General features: G+C 34.0%; 1 protein-coding gene across 1 annotated transcript in view; it reads left to right on the top strand.

The window, feature by feature from the left end:
* The window catches only part of LOC107685425 (polypeptide N-acetylgalactosaminyltransferase 5-like), a 22,030-nt gene that overhangs the window by 4,113 nt on the left and 2,765 nt on the right, over positions 1-15,152 (top strand). The window contains exons 3-9 of the mRNA XM_016481996.1: positions 2,217-2,336; positions 2,503-2,638; positions 2,850-2,969; positions 6,013-6,130; positions 6,416-6,745; positions 7,128-7,208; positions 7,321-7,461. Of these exons, the coding sequence (XP_016337482.1) occupies positions 2,217-2,336; positions 2,503-2,638; positions 2,850-2,969; positions 6,013-6,130; positions 6,416-6,745; positions 7,128-7,208; positions 7,321-7,461 (1,046 nt within the window). The remainder of the gene's footprint in view (positions 1-2,216; positions 2,337-2,502; positions 2,639-2,849; positions 2,970-6,012; positions 6,131-6,415; positions 6,746-7,127; positions 7,209-7,320; positions 7,462-15,152) is intronic.

Here is a 15,152-nt window from a genome sequence, read left to right on the forward strand (position 1 = left end):
GAGCTGCTTTGATTACATCCATTACTGGAGAAACCGTTAGTTCCACCGTTCTCACAGCGCCTCCTGCTGGCAGACAATCAGTTTGCATTTTCAATAAGCCCGTCTCCAGCAACATGTTTTTGTTGTAGCTCTTTTTTTTTGTGCAGCAACTCAGAGCATTTTTCATACTCTTTATACTGACTAAAGCACATTTGTTTCAACCTATAAGAATAATCAGCCTACACTACCATTAAAACGTTTTTGAACAGTAAGCTTTTTAATGTTTTTTTTTTTTTTAAGAATATTTAAAACAGTTGAGTACTTTTTTTTTTCAGGATTCTTTGATTAATAGAAAGATCCAATGATCAGCATTTATCTGAAATAAAAAGCTTTTGTAATATTATACACTATTCCATTCAAAAGCTTGGAGTCAGTATGATTTATTTTTTCTTTCTTTCTTTTTTTTGGGGGGGGGAGAAATTATAGAAATTAATACTTTTATTTAGCAAGGATGCTTTAAATTGATCAAAAGTGATGATAAAGACATTTATAATGTTACAAAAGATTTATATTTCAGATAAATGCTGTTCTTCTGAACTTTCTATTCATCAAAGAACCCTGAAAAAAAATCTACTCAGCTGTTTTCAACATAATACATTATTTTTAAGCAGCAAGTCAGAATATTAGAATGATTTCTGAAGGATCATGTGACTGGAGTAATGAAGCTAAAAAATATAGCTTTGAAATCACAGGAATAAATTGCATTTTAAAATATTTTCAAATAGAAAATAGATATTTTAAATAGCAAAAATATTTCAAAATGTTACTGCTGTATTTTGGATCAAATAAATGCAGGCTTGGTGAGCAGAAGAGAATTCTTTAAAAACATTAAAAATCTTACTGTTCAAAAACTTTTGACTGGTAGTGTATGTTAGCCTATAGTATGTTAAAGATATTAATAATTAATAAGGTGAGTCTGAGACGATTATTTGACAGTGATTTCACATTTCTTGTTTGTATGAAGGCTAAATACAAATAAAAGTTGAACATTAATTTATTTGTGCTGGGTTTTTTTTCTAAAATATTATATGGTTTTATATGAAGTGTCATAGACTTGCCAAGTTCATTTTTCATAAGTTTGTTAGACAGACATCTGTTGTGGGCGTTCTTGGCAGTTATTACGAGGCTTTTTTTAATAGTGTTCATATCGATATCGGCATTATATCGTATCGAACGAAATTAAGAAATGTATCGTGATATACATTTTGGCCATATCATCCAGCCCTAACCAAAGGTTTGAGGAATTTGCTCACATTTTAAAGAAATTATTTGAATCAAGTGAGTTCATTGACAGGATTCATCTAATAGTTAAAAGCATAAGTTAAAAGCTTTACACATAGTATTGAAATCCATTTTGGTTGATCCAAACTTACAAGTGAGCAGCACTAAATACAGGGGTAAACATGGTCCAAAACAAGCTTAGGTTTCACAGATATCCATACAGTAGGTAGTTCATTCTAAGGTACTCCTTTGCTCATTTGAAATTCTGAAAAGTAAATCTTTTTCAAACTGTACTTGCTTAATTTATGACAACACATCACAAATCCTAAAATAAAAATATAAGTGTGGATGTCATCATTCATTCTTCAAGAGAATTTTGTTATAATGTGTGATTAGGGGAATTTGAAATGTACATTGAATGCATTCTTGCATTCAAACACAGCTAAATCAAATTAATCGAATGGAACATAGCACAAATGTTGTGAGAAGTGTTTTTAAAATACTATAATTTGACAGTATGTAGTATGCTGTCAGCGTGATAAAGAAAGCACCTCTGATACCAAATATGAAAAAAATAGATTTTTAAATGAGTAAATTTGTGTGGTTGTTGGAGCCTCAGTTAATTGTTGTAAAAATAAATTGTACACCTAATGAATTAAAAATAAAGTACAGTAGACGTTTCTTGATTTTACTATACATTTATTTCAAAAGGGAAGTTAAAAAGTCTGAACAGTGGATTTTTTAATAAAATAAGATAAATGGTGGGATAAGATAAATAAAATACAATTAAAGTAAAAAGGTATTATATTGTGATCTTTAAAATCTAAAGAAAATAATTTTTCAAGCATTTTTGCTTTTAAAATTGTCATAAAAGAGAGAAAAGTACCTCCAATTTGAAGAAGAATTTTTGAAGGTATGTTAGTCCTCACATTTCTGGATTTTTGTTTCTCCTCTAGACTACCTGAAGGAACAGTTGGATGTTTATATGTCTCAGTTCCCTAAAGTACGAATCATCCGTCTGAAAGAGAGACAAGGCCTAATCAGAGCCAGGATAGCAGGGGCCTCTGCTGCTACAGGTACTGTACACTCACTTTCAATTCAGTTCAGTTTAGTGGCAAAGCTTCAGTTCATAGATCTGTGCTTAATCTGTTTGGAATACATAGCATAGACATTTCTGTTATTTCTATTATAAACAGTGTTTGGCCTTATTGGTTGTTTTAGCTGATGTTGTTTTATCTGCAGGTGAAGTGTTGACATTCCTGGATTCTCACGTTGAGTGTAATGTGGGGTGGCTGGAGCCACTGTTAGAAAGAATTTACCTGGACCGCAAAAAAGTGGTCTGTCCTGTTATTGAGGTCATCAGTGATAAGGACATGAGGTAATGAAGTATATTCAGTCATGCATTTAAATAAATATTATGCTCCCCATTTTGTACAAGGCACAAAGTATACTATGGTGCTACATTACCGTAGCACATATCCATGTCCCTATGAGACTCAATATCCCTTCCAATGTATCATTCCTCCACTGCACTGAACTGTTAAAATTCATGCACTACAATGTATTCATTTATTTTTTTGTCTACGCAGTTACATGCTTGTTGATAACTTCCAAAGAGGCATTTTCAGATGGCCGCTGGTGTTTGGCTGGAGTGCGCTACCTCAGGAATATATTAGAAAGAACCAGGTCAAGGATTCAGACCCCATCAGGTTAACATCAACGAAATGGCACACACAATATATATTCATTGCAAGTTGGCCTATCAGATTTGCTGTCTCTTGTAATTTTATGTATAATATTAAGGACATCTTTCAAATTTGTACCATAATGATGAGGTTTGTGATCGCAGTGACTCAGACACCAAAATTATGTTTATTTATTTGTTAAGATTTGTTCTTTGATTAGTTTAGTTGTACTTTTTACAGGTAACAAAGACAACAAGTGTTTTATATTTTAGAGGGTTTTACTGAATCACCCGATTCATTACAAACACAGTCATTCACAAGTTGTATTATCTTCCATTAAAATCTGTATGTCAACAGAAAGAGTTGTTAAACATTAAGTTTCCCCACAAATGACAGCAAATCAGATTATTATTTCTCCTTGATTTTGTCAACTGAGCTCGACTTTTATTAAGCTAAAAGAAAAACAACAAATCATTAGGGGTCCAAGCACCAGTCTTCACTCAATTCTGGACACAGCAGCTAGGGATGGTGCTGGCAATAAGTTTTTCCAATTTTATTTGGATAAGCAAACAAATGTCGCCATCAGCAGCCAATCAAAACTGAGCACCTTATAACATTATATCTGAATGGCGGACCATCGCGAAATTTGGCAGGTTAAAGGAAAAATGCTGAAAATTTACAGGCAATGCATAATGTCTTGTTCTTCATCAGAACAAATTAAAGCATTGCATCACTTGTTCACTAATGTATCCTCTCCAGTAAATGGGTGCCGTCAGTCCAAACAGCTGATAAAAGCATCATAATAATCCACAAGTAATTGGCATGACTCCAGTCCATCAATTGACATCTAGTGAAGTGAAAAGATGTGGGTTGTGATAAACAAATAAATCAAGATGTTTTTAACTTCAAACCCTTGCATTGCATCAGGCTAAAATACGAGTACTCTATTCGTAATTCATAATTTAAAATATCTATGTTTTTTTACAAACACACTGCTTTTCACTTCACAAGACATTAATTGATGGACTGGAGTCGTGTCGATTACTTGTGGATTATTGTGATGTTTTTATCAGCTATTTGAACTCTCATTCTGACGGCACCCATTCACTGCAGAGGATCCATTGGTGAGCAAGGGATATAATGCTAAATTTCTCCAAATCTGTTCCGATGAAGAATCAAACTCATCTACATCTTAGATGGCCTGTCAATTTTTAGCAAATTTTCATTTTTGGGTGAATTATTGCTTTAATGTGTTTATTAAATTTGGTGAGAATCGACCACGAGGTTATTCCGTATGTGTGTTTTTGCTAATAACTCTGGAACTATAATGGTTAAAATCAAAATTAATCTCTCTTCCAATTCCTTCAGTGCCTCTGAATCAGTTATTCATGCATTTATTTATTTATGTGTGAAGTTTTCCACCATTTTGAGTTATTTGAAAAAATAATTTTTCAAACAAAATTGAGTATTCACCATCTTGAGATGCCCCTGACAATCAAAACAATGTTGATAATTTGGTAACACTTTATAAAAAGGTTAATTAGTTAATGATAATTAATACATTAACTAATATTAACTAACAATGAGCAATACATTTGTTACAGTATTTATTAATCTTTGTTAACATTAATTAAAAGTACAACTGTTCATTGTTAGTTCATGTTAGATCAGATCCAATAATTAATATGCACAGATAAAACTTTGGATTTTAATAATGTATTAGTAAAGATTAATAAAATAAATGTATTAGAGATTAATAAATGCTTTGCAAGTATTTTTCATTGTGAGTTAATGTTAACTGATGTAGTTAATTAATGTTAACAAATGGAAACTTATTATAAAATGTTACTGATGTTGCAGACATATAGGCCAATATATTTGTGTCGCCACAAATCTTGTGAATCGCGTTATGTTGTGAATGCAGTGTCCAAAGTTCACAAAGCTTACACATGGACAACTGTTGAGGACATCTGTTAAATTTCATGAATTTGCTCAGAGGGTAACAGCAGTTTCTAAAATATCAACCATTTTATATCAATAGGAATGACAGAGATGAAGGCCGTAATACTAACATTGTCCACCGGAGAGAGACACAGGAAAATAAATATTTTTAGTTCTCATAGATTAAAATGTGTAAATTGTTCAATAGGTTCACTATATGATATATTCATGTTACTTTAATATAGTTTGATAGTTTAATATAGTCAATTTACCAAAAAAAACGAAAAAAAAAAACAATAGGGGTCTTCAGAAAGCTTACAGTGAAACAAACAAACAAACAAAAAAAGTACTGTGAACAACTGATTCTTATAACAAACCAGGGCCGTAACCACCATAGACATTGACATTGATCACAATAATTAGAAATGGCCAAATTGTCTCCCCCAGTATTTGAAATATTTGCACTGATATGCTGCACTCCATTATGCAGCGTTCTGTTTGTTGTTAGGATGACAAAAGGTTTAAAAGTTCAATTTTTAGCCTGGTCTGCCCCAGTGTTCAAGACATGGAACAAACATGAATGGAACATCATTATTGTGTGACTGTATAATTGGTATTCATGTTTAAGCATGTTTAATGCACACTAACAAATTAACTATCGAAAATACTATATATAGTAGTTTCAGTATAATGTTAGTTCTAATTATAGGTTATACTGCATTTATGTTGTAAATATGTAAAAAAATAATAATAATAATAAAAAAAATACAAATCTAAATTAGTACAAATCTAAATCTAAAACTTGCCCCTTTTAGACTTGCACTCTATTTATTTACTAACTGCTTGTTTTATTAAAAAAAAAAAAAAACCTAACACTTGCTTCTCTAATCTTTTTGTATTCTATCTATTTTCTTTTTATTTATTATATGATTTAAAAAAAAAAAACTTGCTACGTGTACTGCATTAAGCTAACTGAGACTTGGTATAGCACTTGTATATCATTGCTCTTTTGTTGATTTTGATTGCTTCCATTGTCCTAATTTGTAAGTCGCTTTGGATAAAAGCGTCTGCTAAATGTCTAAAGTTAAAGGTGACAGTGTGTTGTTGTTTTTCTTTTCTTGCACAGGTGTCCTGTTATGGCAGGGGGTCTTTTCTCTATGGACAAGAGCTATTTCTATGAGCTGGGGGCATATGACCCAGGCCTGGATGTCTGGGGTGGGGAAAACATGGAAATCTCTTTCAAGGTAAATAAGCCAAATGTTCAGACATTTTAACTTTTAATATACACGCAGTGTTAGGATGGAATGTGAGAGTTAATGAGTCAAAAGCAGACCACTTTTAAGCTTCCCTTCAGTAAATCAAGCTTACATGCATTTTGAGCATTACATACATAGGCACCATTACATACAACATAATAATGTCTCAGCTTTTTGTTAGTTTATGGACCTTAAATAAAAAAAATACATTTGATATGAGTCTGAAATAATTGTTCCCCAATGGCAGCAGGTAATGTGTTATTTGTGCTGTAGATCTGGATGTGTGGTGGCGAGATTGAAATCATCCCCTGTTCACGTGTCGGCCACATCTTCCGTGGTGATAACCCTTACAAGTTCCCCAAAAACCGTGTGAAGACAGTCGAAAGAAACTTGGCCAGGGTTGCAGAGGTGTGGCTGGATGTCTATAAAGAGCTGTTTTATGGCCATGGTTACCACCACCTGCTGGACAAAAGTGTGACTGAGATCGGAAATCTGACAGATCAGATTGAGCTGAGAAAAAAACTTGAGTGTAAAAGCTTTAAATGGTACTTGGAGAATGTCTACCCAGATCTGGATGCCCCTCTGGTAAAAGCAGAAGGACTGGTAGGAAGAAAAAAAAACTTTATACCACTATCACTCCAAAAAGATAATTTATTCACTGAATACACCTAATTCTCCTATGTTACTAATCTTACAAACATAACCTCATTCATAAACAAACCTCATTCTTAATTGAGGTATTATCATGAGGTATCTTTCTGGGTAGGTGTGTGTACACATGTGTATGCATATGTGTGGGCATACATATATATTGTATTATTATAATTTTTTTTTTTTTTTATGTGATATATGAATGTATAGTATTATTTGTTAGGATGTATTTTCTATGCCAGTGTCAAAGATTAATTTCTGTTCAGGAAATCTGGACAGACAATAAAGTTAAACTAAACTAAACTAAAGTGTATTTTTTTTTTTTTTTCTTCAGATTTTCAATGTTGGAACCAGAAAATGTTTGGTATTTCACAATGACGTTTTATTATTTGATAAATGTGATCACACAAATAAGGTAAATCCAAATCATATGTTTTATTCATGTGGATATTCAATTTTGCTGTATAATCTTTCATTTTAAAAACACTGCATCATAAAAACTGTTTCTGTTTTCTCATGCCTCGCAGAGTCAGCACTTCAGCTACACCTGGTTAAGGATGCTTCGACAGAACACTTCCTGTTTCGCTCCTCAGGATAAACAGATTATCATGGAACCATGTGACAGCACTAAGCCACATCTCCGCTGGATGCACAAGTCTAAAGGTTTGGTAAGTACAGCGCAAAATCTATTCTCTAGGGATAGTACCATTGATAGGTTCATTAATAAATGGTGTGAATGGTGGAAATATTAAATATTATCCCAATATACTAATTGTTACAAATGTTTTAACAGAAATTGGATCACTTGCTTCTCCCATGGTTAATGTTAAGCCTAATATAAATAAAGGACACTGAACTGACACTTCAGCCCATACATAAACTGTTCTTTGCTTTTAGAACATTTTATGTGAATTTCATTATTGTTGAAGAATTGTTTTTGTCAAAAGCTGTTTCGTTTTAACAATATATGTAGGCAGTAAGGTATGTGTGGTTGTGCATAAGGTGGCAAGAATACGTTTGTGAGCCTTTTAAAAATATCTGGATTTCACTCATGACAAATCATGACTCATTGGTTTCTTCTTTTAAAAAAAATTAAAAATGTATTATTATAATGTTAAATTTAAACTAAAATTTTTAATTTGTCCACGATTAATTGTGCAGCCCTACTTGATAGCACAGCCCTATTTATGTTATGCCACAGCATAATTCAGCCACTCTTTATTTGGTATTACTTGTGTGATTTGGGTCCTTGTCGTGTTGCATCACCCAGCCTCTCTGAAGCTCATTAACTCCTGACATTCTCCTGTAAAATGTCTTGGTACACCTTATAAGAAGGAGGTTCTAAGACGATCAGATACTGTAGTTCCGACCATAAACAATGCTGACCCACTAGGCATCATGTCAAGTTGAGTCACCTTTATTTATATTCAATTCAATTAAAATGTATTTGTATAGTGCTTTTCACAATACACATTGTTTCAAAGCAGCTTTACAGAAAATTCATGTATCAAAGCAGAAGTGAATGTTTATTTCACAAATTAACAGTTCAAGATAATGGAATCATACAGCTAGCTAACATTTTAGGCAGAAGCTAATTGAAGCGATTATTACATGTGTGATTATAATTATTACAATATAGAGAAATTTTGGCAGCTGTGCATGTCGATTCAAGTTGGCGTTGTCTGGGGTCCTCGCAGGGGTCAGCATCATCTCTTCAAAGGTGTTGGGTCATCTGAAGTCTTTCTATGAGGCTGGATTCGCGCATAATCTCTAGTTACCTCGAGATGTGCATCCCGAGGTAGAAACAGAAAAGAATTAGCGTAGCTGCTGTTCATAACGTTTCAAGCAAAAAATATGTTTGTGACTTTTATCTGATCTAACTGGGAACAAGGGTGAGATTGAGATTCATTATGCGAATGCTTGGCTGAAGAGATGTCTTTAATCTAGATTTAAACAGAGAAAGTGTGTTTGAGCCCTGGACATTATCAGGAAGACTATACCAGAGTTTAGGAGCCAGATGGGAAAATGATCTCCCTCCTTTAGTGGACTTAGATATCCTAGGTGCTACTAAAAGTCCAGAGTTTTGTGACCTTAGAGAGCGTGATGGATTGTAGGGCATAAGAATATCAGTTAAACATACAGGAGCTAAACCATTTAGTGCCTTATAGGTCAGTAGCAATATTTTGAAATCAATACGGAACTTAATAGGTAACCAGTGTAGCGATGATAAAATTGGGGGTAATAGGATCATATTTTTTGACCTGGTAAGAACTCTAGCAGCTGCATTTTGGACTAACTGTAGCTTGTTTATTGATGATGCTGGGCAACCAGCTAGTACATTACAGTAATCTAGTCGAGAGGTCATGAATGTATGAACTAGCTTTTCTGCATCAGAAACAGATAACACGTTCCGTAGCTTAGCAATGTTTCTGAGGTGGAAGAAGGCTGTTTTTAATCTCCAGCCACAGCAGCCAATCAGCACTCTGAATTAACACATATATGTCACTTTTCATGACGTTGGTTCAACTTCGTTTTTGGTCCAATAAGTAATACCTCAGTCTTGTCTGAATTTATTAGAAGAAAATTACTGGTCATCCATTGTTTTATATCTTTAACACGTTCTGTCAATGTGGATAGTTTAGAAATTTCATCTGGTCGTGATGAAATATATAACTGAGTATCATCGGCATAGCAGTGGAAACTAATTCCATGTTTTCTAATAATGTTGCCAAAAGGCAGCATGTATATTGAAAATAACAGAGGGCCTAACACAGATCCTTGCAGCTCCCCATAATTTACTGATGTTAACTTGGATTTTTCACCATTTTAAGTAGACAAAATGGTAACGTCAGCTCAGTACGATCTAAACCACCGTAATGCCTGTCCCTGAATACCAGTGTAATTTTGTAGTCGGCCTAAGAGTATGTCGTGGTCTATCTTGTCGAAAGCAGCACTAAGATCAAGTAAAACTAGTATTGAGACACATCCTTGGTCAGAAGCTAGAAGTAAGTTATTTGTAATTTTAACAAGCACAGTTTCTGTGCTATGATGAGGCCTGAATCCTGACTGAAATTTTTCATAGATATCATTTTTTTTTGCAGGAAGGAGTACAATTGAGTGGACACAACTTTTTCTAATATTTTAGACAAACGGAAGACTTGAAATGGGTCTGTAATTTGCCAATTCATTTGGATCAAGTTGCAGAGAGGCTTAATAACTGCCGTCTTAAATGGTTTTGGAACATAACCTAGAGATAGAGATGAATTAATAATATTGAGAAGAGGCTCTTCTGCTTTAGGTAACAACTCTTTCGATAGTTTAGTGTGGGATCTAGTAAACATGTTGTTGGTTTAGATGCAATGATTAGTATATTTATGTTCGTCCATTTTGATTGGACGAACATTTCTTGGTCCTACGCCTTCCACAGAATATATAAATACAGATAAATACATTTAGACCACTTAACTTAATGATTGCTATGGAGATGTGAAGAGACTTTCAACCAGCATAACAAAAAATGTTTCTGAAGACAATCACCTATTGCACCTTTAAGGAAGGGATTTTATATCACTATTCAAGATAGCCCGTCGGGCAGGGCAGTGATACATTTTGATAGCCCGACTGGAAAACACAATAGCCCCGGGACGTCGGGCTAGCGATTTTGCGAGCCCTGATTCTGGAGGTGTAGACTCATTTACACCAAAATAATCATTAGATTTAATCTTAGAGTATATCAAAACCATTATGTGTGATCATTTTGTTTACAATAACCGCCTTAGCTGTGAGTGATCTAATGTTTAGGAGTCCAAGCTTTAGAAATCATTTTTGTTAATTTATTCATTTCAGACAGTATAATTGTGGGTAAAGAGCCTGGTTGTTAGTCACGTTTAATGTCGACTTTTAACTTCACGGGACAATTGCAAAAGTTTGCACACGCAAAAACCCATTCAGCATGCCCATGTTAACTTCAAATAAGCGTATTAACGTTACTGCGGTTTACATTACACGTTTCGTCGTAGTAAGCATTGGCATATAAAGAGAGAGACCGCGCAATCTCTTCATATCTTTTAACATCACGGAAACACAAAAATATACAACACGCCAAAATTAAACCTAAAATTCATTATAGTACACAGCTTTTGACATTAAGTGTTTTATGGATTAAACAAGAAGAAAGACCATGTTCCCTTCACTTAAACAGCTAATTTCCCTCAGACATATTCATACAACGCTTATTCGATGTTTTTATGTATGTTGTACGTTTGTGTATAAATACATACATTTTAAATAATACGTTTACACCTTTTTTTAAATATACAAGTATTGATAAATTCAGTCTAAGTACAAATTCAGTTACACTTAACATACCTGACACGTGAACTTGACATATATTTAACATAGCCTAAATATTCATTTTACTTCGGACACACGACTTATAAAACACTTCTAAATATCCACTCAAAACATTGGATATGCTGTATGTTTTTGTCGATAAATGTAGTCAAAAAAATAACATTTATTTAGTTGCACTTACCTGACTCGTGAACTTGACAAGATGGCGCTGTTTCTCCCGTGAAGTCACTCAGGCTCGTGCACGTGCAGAAAGATCTCAGTGTTGGCTGGATTAGTTTTTATTAGTTTAGTCAACATTAGCATAGCTAATTGTTGACTGGAATTGAAAATAACCATTCGTTCAATGTTTTTCAAATATATTTGTTTAGACTTAATATAATATGTCCTCTCAACTAAGCCCAAGCATTAAAATTAGCTCAACTTAAATAGTTTTGCCCTTCCAACATTTTGTTAATTGGATTTTTTACAGTGCAGTAGTTCTGAGAGAAAATCTGCTAAATCTTTTAGAAAATCAACATAGGGCCCTGGAGGTCTATACACGTTAGCCAAAATGAAAGATAGCAGGGATTTTTTTTCTTCTATCTGTAAGCATAATATTTAGCACAAGCACTTCAAATGAGTTAAACCTGTGTCCTGTTTTCTGAGTAACATTAAGAATATCTCTATATATTGTTGCGACACCGCCGCCACGACCAATGAGACGGGGCTCATGCTTATAACAGTAGCCTGGAGGAGTAGACTCATTTAGACCAAAATAATTATTAGGTTTAAGCCAAGTTTCAGTAAGGCAGAGTACATCAAAACTATTATCTGTGATCATTTTGTTTACAATAACCGCCTTAGCTGTGAGTGATCTAATGTTTAGGAGTCCAAGCTTTAGAAATAATTTTTGTTAATTTATTAATTTCAGACAGTATAATTGTGGGTACCTGCGCAGCAACATCGAGAACACGAGCACCAGGAAAACAATTATATAGCGCTTTATGCAATACTGATTGTGTCAAAGCAGATTTACAGTGTCAAACAGGAAAACAAACAGGTCAGGTCTGCCCCAAAAACTCATCCAAATTGTCTGTGAAACCTATGTTATTCTGCGGGCACCACTTAGACATCCAGCCATTGAGTGATGACAGTCTGCTATGTATCTCATCACCACGGTAAGCAGGGAGGGGACCAGAGCATATTACAGTGTCTGACATCGAACTTGCAAGTTCACACACCTCTTTAATGTTATTTTTAGTGATCATTAGTGCTGACGTGAATAACATGTAGGAACCATTAGTCTTTGGGTTTCAAATGGAGTATGGTTGCAAAGATTAAATTTAAAGGAATTGACGGAAAGGCACCAGGAGTGGAGCCTGCATCTTAATTTGACTCAACACTGGAAACCTCACCCAGTCTGGACACGGAAAGGACTGACAGATTGATAGCTCTTTCTTGATTCTGTGGGTGGTGGTGCATGGCCATAACCCATTGGGGGATTGGTGTGGTAGCTTCAGCTTTCCCTGCATCTCCCTGCTAGGCCCGCCACATAAGTGACCCTCGTGCAGCAAAGCAGTGTGAAACCATGATACTCCGTCCAACATTCTTCACAGTTGGGAAGAGGTTTTGGAGTTGCGGGGTTGAGGCACTTTTTCCTCTAAACAAATCATTGTGCATTTTTTACAAAAAGTTTAACTTTTGTCTAAGCTGCCCACGGGACATTTTCCCAGAAGTGTTGTGGAATGTCCATGTGGTCTTGGGCAAACATGTGAGACCATGCCTCTATATATATACACTACCACTCAAAAGTTTGGGATCAGTAAGACTTGTAATGTTTTTTAAAGAAGTCTCTTCTGCTCATCAAGGCTGCATTTATTTGATCAAAAATACAGAAAAAAAAAAGAAATCTTGCAAAATGTTATTACAATATAAAATAATGGTTTCTATTTTAATATACTTTATAATATAATTTATTTATGTGCTGCAAAGCTGAATTTCCATCAGCCATTACTCCAGTCTTTAGTGTCACATGATCCTTAAGAAATCATTATAATATGCTGATTTATTATCAGTGTTGGAAACTGTTGTGCTGCTTAATATTTTTTTGGAACCTGTGATACTTTTTTCAGGATTCTTTGATGAATAAAAAGTTAAAAAGAAGAGCATTTATTTAAAATTTTTATATTTTCTAACAATATACACAACAGTTAAAAAGTTTGGGGTCAGTAAACTTTTATTCTTTCTTTTTTGAAAGAAATTAAAAAATCTTATTCAGCAAGGATGTGTTAAATTGTTAAGAAGTGATAGCAAAGATTTATATAGTTAGAAAATATTTATATTTTTAATAAATGCTGTTCTTTTTAACTTTTTATTCATCGAAGAATCCTGAAAAAGTATCGCAGTTTCCAAAAAAAAATATTTGGCAGCACAACTGTTGCCAACATTGATAATTCTAATAATAAATCAGCATATTAGAATGATTTCTGAAGGATCATGTTTATATTTTTAATAAATGCTGTTCTTTTTAACTTTTTATTCATCGAAGAATCCTGAAAAAGTATCGCAGTTTCCAAAAAAAAATATTTGGCAGCACAACTGTTGCCAACATTGATAATTCTAATAATAAATCAGCATATTAGAATGATTTCTCAAGAATCATGTGACACTTTATACTGGCGTAATGTAATGGCTGATGGAAATTCAGCTTTGCATCACAGAAATAAATTATATTTTAAAGGATATGCAGCCATTTTATTTTACATTGTAATAACATTTTGCAAGATTACTGTTTTTTCTGTATTTTTGATCAAATAAATGCAGCCTTGATGAACAGAAGAGACTTCTTTAAAAAACATTACAAGTCTTACTGATCCCAAACTTTTGAGCGGTAGTGTATATATATATATTTTTTTTTTTTTGGCTTTCTATTTTTTTGTCTTGAACAGCATTCTTCACCGTCTTTCTGATAGTAGACAAATGAAAAAAGTCTTCTGCAAATTGAAGAGTTTTCAGGGGGTCTTTTGCTGTAGCAACAGTCCAGAATTTCTACATTTGTAGACATGGTCTTTTAGTGTGGGATTATTGAGCACCCAGGTCTTTAGCAATGCTTCCCATAGCCTTTCCCATCTTTGTGTATCTCTCTGATGTATTTTAAGCTATTTGGATCAAGGCAAGGTTCACACTAAACCATCTTTAAGAAGACCAGATTTGTCAGTAGCTTTATTTAAAGAGCAGGGCACCTGTGCAGCCCACACTTCCAGTTTCATTAACTGACTTAGCTTGACTTTTGGCTTTTGGAGAAGTCATAACACAGAGTTTCACTTACTTTTTTCCAGCCTGTTCTGTTATCGATCACTTAAAGTCTTGAATATATATATTTTTTTTTTTTTAAATATGTGTTAGTTAATTAATCAGGTTGTTTGTCTTTAATTTTAAAAAAAATTAAATAAAAAATTTTATAAGCAAAAAATGCTGAAATTCAGCACTAAATACAAAAGAAAGAAAAAAACATTTTCAAAGTGTTAAACTTATTCTTGCCATTGTATATAATCATTAGCATGCCCTCAAGTGCCTTTTTACCCGTTATGAAATAACTCAAAAATATTAATGACATTTTTTATGAAAGGGGTGGTTCATTGCGATTTCACTTTTTTAACGTTAGTTAGTGTGTAATGTTGCTGTTTGACCATAAACAATATCTGCAAAGTTACGAAGCTGAAAGTTCAATGCAAACGGAGATATCGTCTTTTAAAATTCTTGCAGTTTAATGCCTACAAAAACGGCTGGTAGGGACTACAAGAAGTTACTTCCCGGGTTCGTGACATCACAAACCCAGATAAAACCCACCCCCCCGGAAAAGGCAGCAAAGGGGGCGAGGCCACGCTGCGCTGCTTTAGAGAAGAGGAAGAGAAAACTAGAGGTGCACGTAAAAATCTGTTCATATATGAATCTCGATTCTGTCTTCTAACGATTCTAATGGATTCACAGGTTTCAAAATCAATGTTCAAAAGCAGCGGTTCTCAAT

The sequence above is a fragment of the Sinocyclocheilus anshuiensis genome, unplaced genomic scaffold (assembly GCF_001515605.1).
Source record: "Sinocyclocheilus anshuiensis isolate Anshui unplaced genomic scaffold, SAMN03320099.WGS_v1.1 scaffold1070, whole genome shotgun sequence".
NCBI lineage: Eukaryota > Metazoa > Chordata > Actinopteri > Cypriniformes > Cyprinidae > Sinocyclocheilus > Sinocyclocheilus anshuiensis.